Source organism: Heterodontus francisci, chromosome 31, assembly GCF_036365525.1.
Source record: "Heterodontus francisci isolate sHetFra1 chromosome 31, sHetFra1.hap1, whole genome shotgun sequence".
NCBI classification, from domain to species: domain Eukaryota; kingdom Metazoa; phylum Chordata; class Chondrichthyes; order Heterodontiformes; family Heterodontidae; genus Heterodontus; species Heterodontus francisci.
In genome coordinates, this window is record NC_090401.1 from 43,616,064 (window position 1) to 43,632,182 (window position 16,119).

At 44.7% G+C, this 16,119-nt stretch overlaps 1 protein-coding gene across 4 annotated transcripts in view; it reads right to left on the reverse strand.

Moving 5' to 3' along the window:
* The window catches only part of cnksr1 (connector enhancer of kinase suppressor of Ras 1), a 90,314-nt gene that overhangs the window by 61,056 nt on the left and 13,139 nt on the right, over nt 1–16,119 (reverse strand). For 3 of the 4 annotated variants that reach the window (XM_068011440.1, XM_068011442.1, XM_068011438.1), the window contains exons 2-6: nt 15,048–15,205; nt 12,735–12,925; nt 10,936–11,023; nt 8,779–8,820; nt 3,897–4,016 (exon numbers count right to left, since the gene is read on the reverse strand). In XM_068011440.1, coding sequence (XP_067867541.1) covers nt 3,897–4,016; nt 8,779–8,820; nt 10,936–11,023; nt 12,735–12,925; nt 15,048–15,205 — 599 coding nt within the window. The remainder of the gene's footprint in view (nt 1–3,896; nt 4,017–8,778; nt 8,821–10,935; nt 11,024–12,734; nt 12,926–15,047; nt 15,206–16,119) is intronic. The other variant, XM_068011441.1, reaches the window with a different exon arrangement.

The following is a 16,119-nucleotide window of genomic DNA, read 5'->3' on the forward strand; positions in this document are numbered from 1 at the left end:
GTCACGGCAATGGAATTGCATTTTCATCATGTCAATAGTGTGTTCAATGATGACTCTGGTGGATGTTTTTGTAGCATTGCACCACTCTTCAGCGGCGCTTTGGGGATGACATACTGGTGTCATCAACCATGTACAAAGTGGGTAATCCTGGTCACCCAGGATCCATCCATCCACTTCGGCTGGTTCCTCAAAAACTGCTGGCAGCTGGGAGTTCCTCAAAATGTATGAGTCACGGCAGCTTCCTGGGAAATGTGCGCAACCATGCATGATTCTTCTCCTGTGGTCACAAACCAGTTGCACGTTTCAAGAATGGAAGTCTTTACAATTGACAAAGACAGCAGGCTGGTCCCAGGGAGCTCTAATGGCCACATGAGTACAGTTGATCACCCCTTGCACTCGAGGGAACCCAGCGATGGCGCCAAAGGCCGCAGACTTGTAGGAAAGTCTACATCAGACCAGTGGGAGTCATTCAAAAAGGAAATAGTGAGAGTTCAGGGACAACATGTTCCCGTAAAGATAAGGATAGGACCAACAAGTCCAGGAAACCCTGGATGTCAAGAGATATAGAGGATTGGATAAAGAAAATAAAAGGAGGCTTATGGCAGATTCAGAGGGCTGAAAACAGCGGAGGCCCTAGAGGAGTATAGAAAGTGTAGGGGGGGGTACTTAAAAAAGTAATTAAGAAAGCGACGAGGGGGCATGAAAAAACACTGGCAGGCAAGATAAAGGAAAATCCCACGGCATTTTATAAGTATATTAAGAACAAGAGGATAACCAGGGAAAGACTAGGGCCCATTAGGGACCAAAGTGGCAATCTGTATGTGGAGTCAGAGGACGTAGGTCAGGTTTTAAATGATTACTTTTCATCTGTGTTCACTATGGAGAAGGACAATGTAGGTGTAGAGATCAGGGAGGGGGTTTGTGATATACTTGAAAAAATTAGCATTGAAAGGGAGGAGGTATTAACAGTTTTAGCAGGCTTAAAAGTGGATAAATCATCAGGCCCAGATGAGATGTATCCCAGGCTGCTACGTGAGGCAAAGGGAGGAGATTGCAGGGGCTCTGACACAAATTTTCAAATCCTCTCTGGCCATAGGAGAGGTGCCAGAGGACTGGAGGACACCAAATGTGGTACCATTATTCAAGAAGGATAGTAGGGATAAACCAGGTAATTACAGGCCAGCGAGTCTAACATCAGCGGTAGGGAAACTATTGGAAAAAATTCTGAGGGTCAGAATTAATCCCCACTTGGAGAGACAGGGATTAATCAAGGATAGTCAGCATGGTTTTTTCAGGGGGAGATCATGTCTAACAAATTTGATTGAATTTTTCGAGGAGGGGAGTAGATGTGTAGATGAGGGTAAAGCAGTTGATGTAGTCTACATGGATTTCAATAAGGCTTTTAATAAGGTCTGGCATGGGAGATTGGTCAAGAAGGTAAGAGCCCATGGGTACAAGGCAATTTCGCAAATTGGACCTAAAAATGGCTTAGTGGCAGGAGGCAGAGGGTGATGGTCGAGGGTTGTTTTTACGATTGGAAGCCTGTGACCAGTGGTGTACCGCAGGGATCGGTGCTAGAACCCTTGCTGTTTGTAGTGTACATTAATGATTTGATGTGAATATAAGAGGTATGATCAGTAAGTGTGCAGATGACATGAAAATTGGTGGTGTCGTAAATAATGAGGAGGAAAGGCTTAGATTACAGGACAATATAGATGGGCGGGTAAGATGGGCAGAGCAGTGGCAAATGGAATTTAATCCTGAGAAGTGTGAGGTGATGCATTTTGGGAGGACTCACAAGGCAAGGGAATATACAATGGATGATAGGACCCCAGGAAGTACAGAGGGTCAGAGAGATCTTGGTGTACTTGTCCATAGATCACTGAAGGCAGCAGCACAGGTAGATAAGATGGTTAGGAAAGCATATGGGATACATGCCTTTATTAGCCGAGGCATAGAATAGAAGAGCAGGGAGGTTATGATGGAGCTGTAAAAAACTCTAGTTAGGCCACAACTGGAGTACTGTGTACAGTTCTGGTCACCATGCTATAGGAAGGATGTGATTGCACTGGAGAAGGTGCAGGTCATGCCACAGGTTCCGACAAATTTCTGTGACCATTTCATGTGACATCCTTAGGCGTCTCTGGCATTGCCTCTCTGATATTTGAAGGTAATTTGTCCTTGTCCTGAGGATGCGATGATGTGCCAGTGCCTGTCTTTGATAAGGCTGTTCCTCGACGTTATTATTCGGAGCATCATCACTTTCTTGTTCAGCCTGTTGCTGGCACTCAGGCATCATCAGTTGAGGGAAAACAGCACCCCTTAGTCTCTCCCTTTGCTCTTCTTCCCATGGTACTAGACAAATTGGGTGTATGAGACCCATGTCGCTGTGGCTTTTCTGAACAATAAATAAGCAAAGCATGGCAATTCAGCCCTCTGTTGACACTGACCTCAAACATCAAGGCAACGAATAGCTCCTTTATATCTGCCTTCAAATTGCAGCCAGGTAGAATGTACACCCACTGTTGTTTGCCTCCTCCCACTCTTGAGTGTCCACATGGTTTCCATTATCGTTGGAGAAAATGATGTGCATGGAATTTGGGGCAAGTTTCCCACCTTCCAACCTCTTCCTGTAACCTTCTAGCTTGAGCCATTACCCTTGACCCAACCAATGTTACCGTTACCCTTTCCATTGAGCCTCCCCTCCATTACCATGCACCGCTTAATCATCAATTTATTCATGCCATCGCTCCCCCCCATTCCTACTTCCGTTACTATCAACATGCCAACTCTTACCCTTGAACTTCCTCACATCAAACTGACCATTGTTGCCGAGTCCCGTTCCCCTCCAAATGAAGTTGTCAAATACCCACCCATTAGTCTTGACCTTTCCCCCCCTACAGAATCTATTTGCCCCCATTGACTGCGACCATTCCCTCTGCTAGCCAGTACCCTCAATTTGCCCCACAGCTCCTAGACGTTGACAGCACACATCCTTCCTTTAAGCCCTTGCCAAACATCTTCACACTGTACTGATCTAATCCACCCACCACCCCTACAGCTGACAACATGCATCCTCACCATCAACCATTCAACAACCTGGATGCTCCACTCCATCCTCCCCTGCTTCTCGATGCACCCTATCACCCCACCCTTCCCTCCCCTGCTCCTCCATGTAGCCCCCGCCCATGCCTTCACCATCATCCAGAGAAGATTCACCCTTGCTGGTGCCGAGCCTGGAGGCAAACATCCATTTCAATGCTGCCGTTAGTTTAGCGGATGGGTTAGCGAGAAGAGCACAGACTTGAGACTCAACTGCACAAATCCGACTGCTGCACACCACATTGAAACAACTGTGAACCAGGTGGCACAGCAATATTGCTCGCCGTTCACTTAAACTGGCTGTTAATTCTAAATTGTAACTATACATATGGTAATGAATATTCATGTTATATAAATGAATGCAAAGCCACAATCCGCCACCACATTGGAGGAACCCCAGAACGCCGCAAACCTGCTTAATTCCTCTGAAGTATCCTGCCGTCAGGAATTAGAAAAAAACCTCCCACCTAATTATAACATCCTACAAGCCACCAAATCCGCCACGGCAGACAGCATAAAATTTCACCCATAGTGTCACGGCGTCTTAAGATATTAGTATAAATGAACATTTATGAAATGCTGTCAGACACTCCAGAGATGTTATGATCACTCTAGGTCAAAGAGTTAAAAATTAGATATGGCTTTCTCAAACAGAAAAAGAATTGGGAAGAGTATTGTTTTTACAAACCTTAGTCTACAAAGTCCATTAGCGTGGCATTCAAGGAAAAATAAGTCCACAGCCAGTATTCTCTCCATAATCTCCCATATAACTCAGGACACCATGCAGTACTCACCAGACTCTGCCCTGGCGAGGTGGTGAGTAGATGTATAGTTTCCAGGCAGGCACACTGGTTCACCAACATCTCAGGGCTGCCCGTTACCATATTCTCACAGAAACTGGAGAGTTCCCTGCACTGAACAAGACAGAATTCATAAGTGATGGGACCAAAAAGAACCAACCACGCACCCAGAAACATTGCCTTACCTGTAGCAGGTAGAATGTGGAAAGCAATTTGCAAAATAACAGCACTTTAAAGTTTTTAATATTAAACTGTGTGACAGATACAGTGACGGGGTGCTGGTTGATCATCATGCATCCTGTATTGTTGGGAAAGTGACAAGCAAAAGCAAATATTTCCCTCACAGGCAAGGCTCCCAGAGTCACCTTTACACACCTGGCAAGCAGCTTCACAGTGGGACCGGGTTATCAATCCGTCCCACTAAGCTGTAAGAGCGTGTAGGGGAGGGGAATCTTAAAAACAATAAACTAAAAACCAGGCTGTGGAATTATCCCCTCAATGGGGCAAATTCCACTGATCTTTAAGAAGCAGCACACATCTTATGAAACACAGGAACATATATGAGGAAATTCTCAGCTTAATGTTGGAGTGTAAAACTAGTGTTGTGGTTCATGCTCGCTATAGAAACTGCGGAATTTTTCTTTTCATTGGTTTCAGGTGGTTTCTAGAATGGGTACCAGTCCTGTAATGTTAGTTTTATGCTCCAGGGCAAGTTAAAAAAAAATTACCCCATACAGTCATAAATATTAACACACAACATTTGCAAAAGAGCTAAAGGAGAGATGAGGAGAAATTTTTTCACTCAGACAAATGTTGGGATCTGGAACTGACCTGCAAAGGTGGTAGAAGCTGGTTCCATAAATAATTTTGAATTGGACAGGTACTTGAGGATGAGGAACTCACAGGGTTACGGACAAAAAGCAGGGATGTGGGACTAAGCACGATTTGCTCTTTCAAACAGCCAGCATAGGCATGTTAGGCTGAATGGCCTCCTTCTGTGCTATAAATTTCTAGGATTCTATGATAACTGTTACATCAGAAATAAAAACAAGGAACTGAATGTTGTAAAACCAGAAAATGTTGGAAATAGAAAGAGTTGGCTGGTCCTGATTACGATGTATGTGATACAGAAATGACTATGCTCCTGTATGCTCTCTGTGGCTCATTCACAGTTGCAAAGCAGTTTAATCGAAGCAGAACCACATTCAGACCAAATAATTTAATGAGAATCATAGAACCATACAAAAGTTATGGCATAGAAAAAGGCCATTCAGCCCATTGTGTCTGCGCCAGCTGAAAAAACTAGCCGCCCAATCTAATCCCACCTTCCAGCACCTGGTCCGTAGCCTTGCAGGTTACAGAAATTCAGGTGCAGGTCCAGGTACCTTTTAAATGATTTGAGGGTTTCTGCCTCCACCACTGATCCGGTCAGTGAATTCCAGACACCCTCTGAGTGAAAAGGTTTTTCCTCATGTCCCTTCTAATCCTTCTACCAATCACCTTAAATCTGTGCCCTCCGCTAATTGACCTCTTCTGCTAAGGGAAACAGGTCCTTCTGTCTGTCTAGGCCTCTCATAATTTTGTACACCTCAATTAAGTCACCCCTCAGCGTCCTCTGTTTGAAGCTGATCCAATCTTTCCTCATAGCTGCAATTTACAAGCCCTGGCAACATTCTTGTAAATCTCCTCTGTACTCTCTCCAGAGCAATTATGTCCTTCCTGTAATGTGATGACCAGAACTATACACAATACTCCAGCTGTGGCCTAACCAGCATTTTATACAGTTCCAGCATTATGTCTGATGAAAGGTCACTGACCTGAAACGTTAACTTTGCTTCTCTCCACAGATGGTGCCAAACCTGCTGAGTATTTCCAGCACTTTTTGGTTTTATTTCAGATTTCCAACATCTGCAGCATTTTGCTTTTATTTTATTCCAGCATTACATCCCTGCTTTTGTATTCTATACCTTGGTCAATAAAGGAAAGCATTCCATATGCCTTCTTCCTCACTTTATCTACCTGTCCTGCCACCTTCAGGGACCTCTGGGCATGCACTCCAAGGTCTCTCACTTCCTCTACCCTTCTCAATATCCTCCCGTTTATTGTGTATTCCTTTGCTTTGTTTGCCCTCCCCAAATTCATTACCTCACACTTCTCCGGATTGAACTCCATTTGTCACTTACCCGCCCACTCAACCAAACCATTGATATCATTCTGGAGTCTCCAGCTAGCCTCTTCACTATCAACTACATGACAATTTTTGTGTCATCTGTAAATTTCCCTATCATGCCTCCCACATTGAAGCCCAAATCATTAATATGTACCACAAACAGCAAGGGACCAACACTGAGCCCTGAGGAATGCCACTGCAAACCACTTTCCATTCGTAAAAACATCCATCGACCATTACCCTTTGTTTCCTGTTACTGAGCTAATTTTGGATCCAACTCGCCACATTCCCCTGTATCCCATAGGCTTTTACTTTTCTGACCAGTCGGCCGTGTGGGACCTTGTCAAATGCCTTACTAAAATCCAGGTAGACAATATCCACTGCACTAACCTCATCAATCCTCCTTGTTACTTGCTCAAAAAATTCAATTAAGTTAGTAAGACAAGATCTTCCCTTGATAAATCCATGCTGACTAGCCCTGATTAATCTGTGCCTTTCGAAGTGACAGTTTATCCTATCTCTCAGAATTGACTCTACGCCAGAACCTGGCTTGCCAAGACTAATTCGCGCAACATCTGCTCACCACTCGCTCCCGCCCTCACCACTTCTACTCCCTCGGTCACTCACTCTCCACTTCACCACCACCCCCCACCCCCCCAACCTGTTAGTCACTCGCTCCCGGCCTTGACACTTCTCCTCCCTCGGCTACTCTCTTCCCGCTTCACTGCTCCACCTACTTTCGGACCACTCACTCGTGGCCTCACCGCTTCCACCCGTCTGCTCCCTCCTGCTTCTGGTCCGTGCTCCCTCCCGCGATTGCCGCCTTTCTTCCCCGCACAGGGGAAGCGGGGGAGAGAGAGAGTGACAAGATGGGGAAGGGAGGGAGACTGTGAGTGGGACGGAGCGGGGAGCAGAAGCGGGAGGGAGCAGAGGCAGAGCAGACGGGAGGAAGCGGTGAGGCCGGGAGCGAGGGCCCACAGGTTGGGAGGGTGGGGTGGTGAAGTGAGTGGCCGAGGGGGGAAGAAGTGGCGAGACAGGGAGCAAGCAGCAAGCAGACGGGTGTGGGAGGCAGCGGTGAAGAGAAATGCGATGGCAGGAGGAAGCGGGGTACTGTTGGGGATGGGATGGAGGCGGTGATCGCAGCCATTGTAGCCTTTGGGTTTCATTTGTTTTCATTTTTGTGATAAATTGAGCAGTGCCATCTTTACTACTGGCAGCTGCCAAAAATGTCGCAGACAGTGACATTTCAGTGCATGAGGCTGCATTTGTGCATGTGCAAGTACTGTACCACCTGGTGGTTGCATTGTCAACAAACGCAGCCTAATTATTAGCATGTCATGGAGGCAGCATCAGTCCCAAACCCATGTCTGAGGTGTACATCAATTGCTTACAGGTCAAAACCTCCTGAAAATATGTGTAAGTTGAATTGTAATAATAGATCTATATTGAATAGGCTTGTGTTACGTTCAATAATCAGATTTAAATTTTTTTTAAATGAAAAAAAGTACTTACATTTATTTAATGCCTTTTACAAATTCAGTATGTTCTTTAGAGCAAATGAAGGACTGTTGTAATGTAGGAAACGTGGCAGCCAAATTGTGCACAGCAAGCTCCCACAAACAGCAACACAATACTGACCAGGATAATCTATTTTAGAGATGCTGGTTGAGGCATAAATATTGGCCAGGACACCAGGGAGAACTCCCCAGCTCTTCACCGAATAGTGCCATTGGATCTTTTATGTTCACCTGAGGAGGCTGATTGGGCCTCAGTTTAACACCTCATCCGAAAGATGGCACCTCTGACAGAGCAGCACTCCCTCAGTTCTCATAGAGTCATAGAATTATACAGGACAGAAACAGGCCCTTCGGCCCATTGTGTCCATGCCAGCCATCAAGCACCTATCTATTCTGATCCCAGCACTTGGCCCGTAGCCATGTATGCTATGGCGTTTCAAGTGCTCATCTAAATACTTCTTAAATGTTGTGAGGGTTCCTGCCTCTAACACCCCTTCAGGCAGTGTGTTCCAGATTTCAACCACCCTCTGGGTGAAAACATTTTTCCTCAAATCCCCTCAACCTCCTGCCCCTTACCTGAAATCTATGCCCCCTGGTTATTGATACCTCCACTAAGGGAAAAAGTTTCTTCCTATCTACCCTATCTATGCCCCTCATAATTTTGTATACCTCTATCAGGTCTCCTCTCAGCCTTCTCTGCTCTAAGGAAAACAACCTTAGCCTATCCAGTCTCTCTTCATAGCTGAAATGCTCCAGCCCAGGCAACATCTTGGTGAATCTCCTCTGCACTCTCTCCAGTGCAATCACATCCTTCCTATAGTGTGGCGACCAGAACTGTACACAGTACTCCAGCTGTGGCCTAACTAGTGTTTTATACAGCTCCATCATAACCTCCCTGCTCTTATATTCTATGCCTCAGCTAATAAAGGCAAGTATCCCATATGCCTTCCTAACCACATTATCTACCTGTGCTGCTGCCTTCAGTGATCTATGGACAAGTACACCAAGGTCCCTCTGACCCTCTGTACCTCCTAGGGTCCTACCATCCACACTGCAATGTCAGCCTACATTATGAGCAAGGGCTAGCACAGAAATTAACATTCATTTGATAAGGCAGATTCTGGAAACAGAAGTTTGCCAGAAAGCTCATCATGGTGTAAGAGGAAGGAGGCAATTGATTTGTACTTACGATGCTCAGTATCCGATTTTCTTTCTCTGTCTGGCTGTTGTCCTAAACAAAACAGATGTCAAACTTAAGCTTTCAATGATAGATCATCAACTAGTCAGGCAACCGCACTGCAGGACTCAGTACCAACGCCACAGCCAGGAGGCTGAGGGGGTCAGTTAGTAAACTTCAGTCTATTAAGATCGACATAGATATGAGGTTCCAGGGTTCAAGTCGCTGTTAAGATATTAAATGGGAATATTGAGTGCTATGGGCTCATCCTCTCTATATGTCTAGGATTGCTGCTCCAAATATACATTTTATTAAAGTTCTACATAAATGGTCCCACGTTCCCCTCAATGTGTGATCACAGGTGTGGAGGAACACAAATATTGTTCCTAATCCCCTTAGAGTTAGGGAGAGATATTGCTGCTGATTCCTATCCAGTGGCCTCTGCTGGCATGTGCAATTTTCTGGACATTGGCTGTAGACAGGTTCAGGCTCAGGTGTAATGCCCTCCATAGTCAAATAGTCACTCAAGGATGAAGAATGGCCACCTGGGTGAGTACTAGAAGGTGTCTAGGACCTGTGAAACAGTAGCTCAGCAACAGTCGGGGGAGAGGTGGAAAGAGAAAGCTGGAGATAAAGTAATTCACTGAAACATAAGGAAATTCGGCCAAGCACCCAGTCTCCATCTGACTATGTTTGTAGTAGCAACTGTGTTCATGATGCCACCTCCTCTCTGAGCAAGTGCAGAGTATATGGTTGTGAATTGCGGTGGGGGGGGGGGGGGGGGGGGGGAGGTGGGGGAGGGAAGAATAAAAAAGAACACACACACACACATCGTTGCTGCCTCCCTTTTAGCGAAGTCTGTACAGTTGCATCAACAGATTACAGGCTCCTCACTGCAGCAGACACCTCAGCTGGAGGAACATGCCCTGTCGCTCCCTGAAGCTTGATTCCTTATTCCGTAGGAGAAATTCATCAATCCTGCACTTCTGGTGAGGAGCTGCATTTGTGTGTCCCAGCCTTGGCCGCACATGCACTGTATCACTGGCCTGTTTACACACCAGAGCTCCTCTTGTGTGTCTTTCACCCTTAACTAACCTGCAATTCAATGAAATTACAGCACAACCATGAACAAAGGCAAGCAGATCTTTTGAGGGAAGTAACCTGTGGAAACTTACTGCGAATCTCTTCCCACACCTCCTACCTCTCTTGACTTCAGTATCTCTTAGCGACTTCCACGCACACAAGCCATTTACATTACACTTTTAACATAGCAAACCATCCAGTTACTTCACAGAGCAGAGAATGAGCACTATTTGGGGAAGGGAGGTTGAATATAAAAACATAAGAAATGGGATCAAGAGTAGGCCTTGAGTGGCTCCACTATTCAATAAGATATTGGCTGATCTTCTACCTCAGCTCCATTTTCCAGCCTATCCCCATGCACCTCAATTCCTTTAATGCCAAAAAAAGTTTGGTTTTGAACATGGGAAATATAAGAATCAGAAAGCTCTGGACAGAAGAGCCCAGAAGGCTGAAGGTGCTGCCATTGAAGGTGTAATGCAAGGCTGTATATAAAGGAGGCAAAAATTGGAAGAATAAGAAGTGTTGGCTGGCATGTAGGACTAATGACCTTTCTTGCCAGGGAGAACTCTACCCTTTTAAAGCATTTGAGCTGTTTCTGGGTCTGAAGGGGAAAGAATGCAAAATATTAAAGTCATTGCAAACCATGATTGGGCAATCCATTGGCTTCAACACATCAAACTCTAGGCCAGATACTCACCAACCACTATAACCAGAAACCCTCAACAATCCACCTCAGATTTTAATATGGCCATTGGGGGAGCTGCCACCATAAAACTTTACCCCAGGAAATGTTAGCACTTTCAGGAGCGGAGAGGGAAAAGATATAGAAATGCAAAGTAACCCTTATAGTTTGTAGTACCTGCTCATATCATCAGAATCTCAGTGTTTCACACACAGATACAATTAAGGGGAAGCTAGATAAGTACACTAGGGAGAAAGAAATAGGAGGATATTTTGGTAGGGTGAGATGAAAGCTCAAGTGGAGCAGAAACACCAGCAAGGACCTGTTGAGCTAAATGGCTTGTTTCTGTGCTGTAAATTCTATATAATTCTATGAATTACACCAGACCTAGTACATTGACAAACCTTGTGAATAATCTCTGCCAGCTCCACACATAACCTGATGATCTCTTTTTTCATGGCAGAGTAGTTGATTATACATATAAATGGGTACCTGGAAAAGAAGAAGCACAGTTAGAATTTCTTTAGGGCCTCAGATTCTCCAAAACTGATAAGCAAACACCTGCAGACTCATTCAATTTTACTCTCAACCTCCACAGATATCAGCATACCCAATACTTCACTATTGCACCCTAACTGCCCTAAGCCACATTTACATCATGCTGGTTTTCACTGATCAGCACTGCCTCCCACCCCACCAATGTATCAAGCTTAAAATCATCTATCTCATTCACAAATCCATCCATGGCTTTGCTCCACCCTACCTCTGCAGGTTCCTCCATTTTCACATCCCCTCCTCTGCTCCTGTGCACCCATTCCTTTCATTCCAACATTGATAATGAAACAGTAGCCCCTTGAACATACTCTCTGGAAGTCCCTCCTCCTAAACCTCTCTGTCCCCACGACACCAACCACCCCACCCCCCACCCCCCACCCCCAACCACCACCGCACCCAACCCCACCCACAACTTTTAAAAACTTTCTTAAAGCCCATTTCTTCAACCATCATTATGAGCCACCTATGAACATACGAATTAGGAGCAGGAGTAGACCATTCAGCCCCTTGAGCCTGCTCCACCATTTGATAACATCATGGCTGATCTGAGTGTGGCCTCAACTCTACTTTCCTATCTACCCCCATAACCTTTGACTCCCTTGTCAATCAAGAATCTACTTAGCTCAGCCTTAAAAATATTCAATGACCCTGCCTCCACTGCTCTCTGGGAAAGAGAAGTCCACAGACTAATGACCCTCTGGGAGAAAAAAAATTCTCCTCATCTCCGTCTTAAATGGGAAGTCCTTGGTTCTAGTCTCTCCCAGAAGGGAGAACATCCTCTCTGCAACCACCTTGTCATGTCCCCTCAGGATCTTACATGTTTCAATAAGATCACCTCTCATTCTTCTAAACTCCAATGGATATAGGCCCAACCTTTCTTCATTAGATAACCCCTTCATTCCAGGAATCAGTCAAGTGAACCTTCCCTGAACTGCTTCTAATGCAATTATATCCTTTCTTAAGTAAGGAGACCAAACTGTACACAGTACTCCAGATGTGGTCTCACCAACGCCCTGTACAACTGTAGCAGAACTTCCCTACTTTTATATTCCATTCCCCTTGCAATAAATGACAACATTCCATTTGCCTTCCTAATCACTTTCTATACCTGCATACTGACTTTTTGTGATTCATGTACCAGGACACCCAGATCCCTCTGTACTGCGAAGTTCTGCAATCTTTCTCCATTTAAATAATATACTGCTTTTCTATCTTTCCTGCCAAAGTGGACAACTTCACATTTTCCCACATTATACTCCATCTGCCATATTTGCCCACTCACTTAACCTATCAATATCCCTTTCCCTCTCCTAATCCTCCCACTAAGGGTCAGCATTTGGTTTATTCCTTCATTGAAGCATCTTCTTTATGTTAAAGACACCTGGTATAAATGCATTTTGCTGATGTCCTGCTCAGCATTGACGCTTTGTTCAGTCCCCCATAAACTGCACAGTGAAAGCCTCTCTGTTCGCAAGGATGCTATGGAAATCCAAGTTGTCATTGAGCATAATATCCTTATGTAAACATAAGTTTTAATGTCTGACAGTTAATGACATCAAGGAAGAAGGATTGGGCAGAAGGCTGGCAATTTCCTGACAGACCCTTCCGACAAATAGAGATAATTTTCAGTATTAGTTTGTCCAAGTACCTGTTTAGCCAGGAAAAGATAGCTTTGGTGGTTTGAAGAAGATCTATGACAGAAGTGAGGAGGTCGCCAGAAGGTCTTTGTGGACCTGGGCTGACCTTCCTCCGACTGATGATGAAGGACTGAAGGGATCCAGAGACAGCTCTCAGCTTCTCCATCAGAATCTTCAGATTCTCTGTCTCTAGGTCATAGGTCTGAAAGTGAAGACGAGATCATTCAGAAAGAAACAAACAATGGCAGCAATCTCAATGGCCAGGAACAAAGGTCCAGATACAGACCCAAGGCTAATTCACATCTGCAAAATCCATGTACAAACCACATAATTTATTGCACTTTTAGATGCTGCAAATCCTTGTATTAGACCACAATACACTGGAGTGATGAGCAGAAAGTGAGCATCGCAAAGCTAAACCACATTGCCTGCACATAACACAAGCAACATGGGTACTAGGCAACCTGTAATCAGCAATCAAGGAGTCACTGCAATATATCTTGACAGTCCACCTTCATTTGAGATTTTATATCCCATATTCTTCTGGCTGCTAATGGTAGCAGACCAGAAATAATGGCGACTGAATGAAAATGAACAGTTCCAAACCATTTGCTTCCATCAATCACTAACAGAGTTCTGATAAGCTTAATTCCAAAACTATTATCCAGGACAGAATTAGAGATTAGGGCCTAGCTGTGGAAGTTTTCTTATTTCTGGAGTGAGTAAACCAACTAGTGACTATCCTCTTTGAGTGGGCAGGAAAAGAAGCATCTCTTTAGGATCATTGTGATTCCAAGAGGACATGTCTGGTGATGGAAGCTAGGATGTCAGGTAGGAGAGACTTTGCCAATTTGAGGGCTACTTTGTACAGTGAAATCATACACCACGAGCTGCCTGGTTAAGGCAGTCAGTAACTGATTTCTAGTAGCAGCCTCTGGGTTGTATTCAAGCCCAGTCAGTCAATAATCAATGTACAACAAGTACAGTAGACATACAGACAGTGTTCTACCCACACTATCTCTCGGCTCTGGTGTTCCCTGCACTGTTAATTTCTGTTCTTTACAGGTTTGTTTTGGAGGGAGGCACTTTTTCACCATAGTACAACAAACTGCAGTCAATAGAAAACCTCACAAAATGGAATTAATAGTTTTCGGACCACAAAAAAATTAAAGATTTATTTATATCTTGAAAACATCCTGGAAGAGAGAAAAGCGAGGCATCAGAAGAAATATAGTATAAAGTCAGCTTAGCTTTACAATACGTAGATCTTGTTTCATAAATTTATTAGACTTCCTTGTGGCTATAACAGAGCTAGTTGACAAGGTCACTCAGCAGGTTTAAGTCCTAGGCTTTAGCAAGGCTTTTTACATGGTACATTACTTTAGATGGTAGAAAGGCATTTAATAGAAGGGGAGCTTTTGAAGTAGATAACTAACTGGTTGAGTCAGGGGATGTAAAGGGAGCAGCAGAAACTTATATTTGTAACAATAAATGTTACCAGTAAGATAACAAAGCTGTGATGTGTGGTGAGCTACCCTGTGACTTTTCTGTCCAGAAGACAAGGGCAGATCAACAAGAAACTAAGTCAGGGTTCAAGAAGGGACTGAAGAAGAAGTTACTGTCAGAAAACAGGATTCAGGGTTATTAAATTTATAAAGATATCAACACATATGAACCAATGCTATGCACCTGCCAATAATTGTTACTGTGCTATAATGGAAAGAGGTGACTAGCGAGGTGCTGTAGGGGATTGATTCTAGGGCCACTGTTGTGTTTGATGTATATTAATGATTGAAGATTAAAAATGAAGGGAGAAATTAATAATAAAACTCACAAAGTTTGCCGATAATACTAAAGTGGGACAGGATATAAGTAGTTGGGCAGTTTAGGGGAACTGGGCCAAATCAAATCTGCAAATGACAAAGGCAGGATGAGGATTTCAATGTGGATTACACTCAAGTAGAATGTAGACCACATCCCGAAACAATTGATTATATCCAATAACTGAAGCACTCCGAATTCTTTACACCATCACTTATAAATGGTTCTCTGCATCATTTAGTTAAATCTTATGGAAAGGAGAAGACTAGCCCAATGCATCTGTTGTAATATAAAGAAACATGATAGAGTAGCACGGTCAGGAATTACTGCTCGTGAGGTACGACTTATCACTCCCAGAGCTAAATCTAAGCAACTTGAGGGATTCAGTAACTGACCAACATGAACATATAACATTCCCAGGTAGCAAAATTAATGGAGTCAGTTCACAACCTTCTTCCTGTGTTATAAGTCACATGACACACAAAGCAATGCCCTTTCCTTACCAGTGCACACAGTAGCTCCACTGCCTCCAGAATCAGCTCCTGGTGTCCTATCCGCTTCATGCCCAGCTCCTCCAGGTCCTGTTGTGATAATCGCAGAAGTTGCTCTCCATTCACCTGCCATTGGTCAAACGGGTATTTCTGCACACTGCTGTCCAGGCCTAGGGAACAGAGCAACAGGCAGAGTCTGAGTCAGGGAGTGCTGACTAACTCAAGACATGATTTTGCAGATCAGAAACCGACAAGACAATCAGCTCCCCCAACTCCGCAATGGGCAAGTCGCAGCCTGATAACTTACTGAGCCATACAGACCTACACAGAAAATTCAGTCTCTAGTGTATCCAGTGGTAGCTGCCACCCTTACCTGCCCTCACAGTGCATGTCAGCCTGCCCTCATTGTACCCAACAGCCTGCCCTCACCCACCCCCGCAGTGCATGACAGCCTACCCTCAATCAATGCACAATGCTCAACAACTCACCCTCACCCACCTGTAGCAATGTGCAACAACTAGCCCTCATCCACTCTGTGCAGTGCAAGACATAAGAACAAGGAGGACCAGGCCATTTGGTCCCTGAAACTACTCCGCCATTCTTTCAGATCCTGGCTGATATGATCATGGCCTCAACTCCACTTTCCTGCCCGTTCCCCATAACCCTTCACTCACCTATAGTTCAAAGCTTTGTCTACCCCAGCCTTGAATATATTCAATGACTCAGCCTCCACAGCTTTCTAGGGTAAAGAATTTCAAAGATTCATGACCCTCAGAGAAGCAATCCTGATCTCCATCTTAAATGGGCGACCCCTTATTCTGAAGCTATGCCCCCTAGTTCTAGATTCCCCCACAAGGGGAAACATCCACTCAGCATCTACCCTCTCAAGCTCCCTCAGAATTTCATCCTCCCCTCGCAGTGCGAGACAGCCCACCCTCACCTGCCCCTTGCAGTGTGAGACAGCCTGTCCTCATCCACCCCTCACGGTGCTCGATGACTCACCCTCACCCACCCCTCACAGTTTGCGACAGCTCACCCTGCTCATATTATGCCATCGTAGACACTCTTCAATTACTTAATCTCT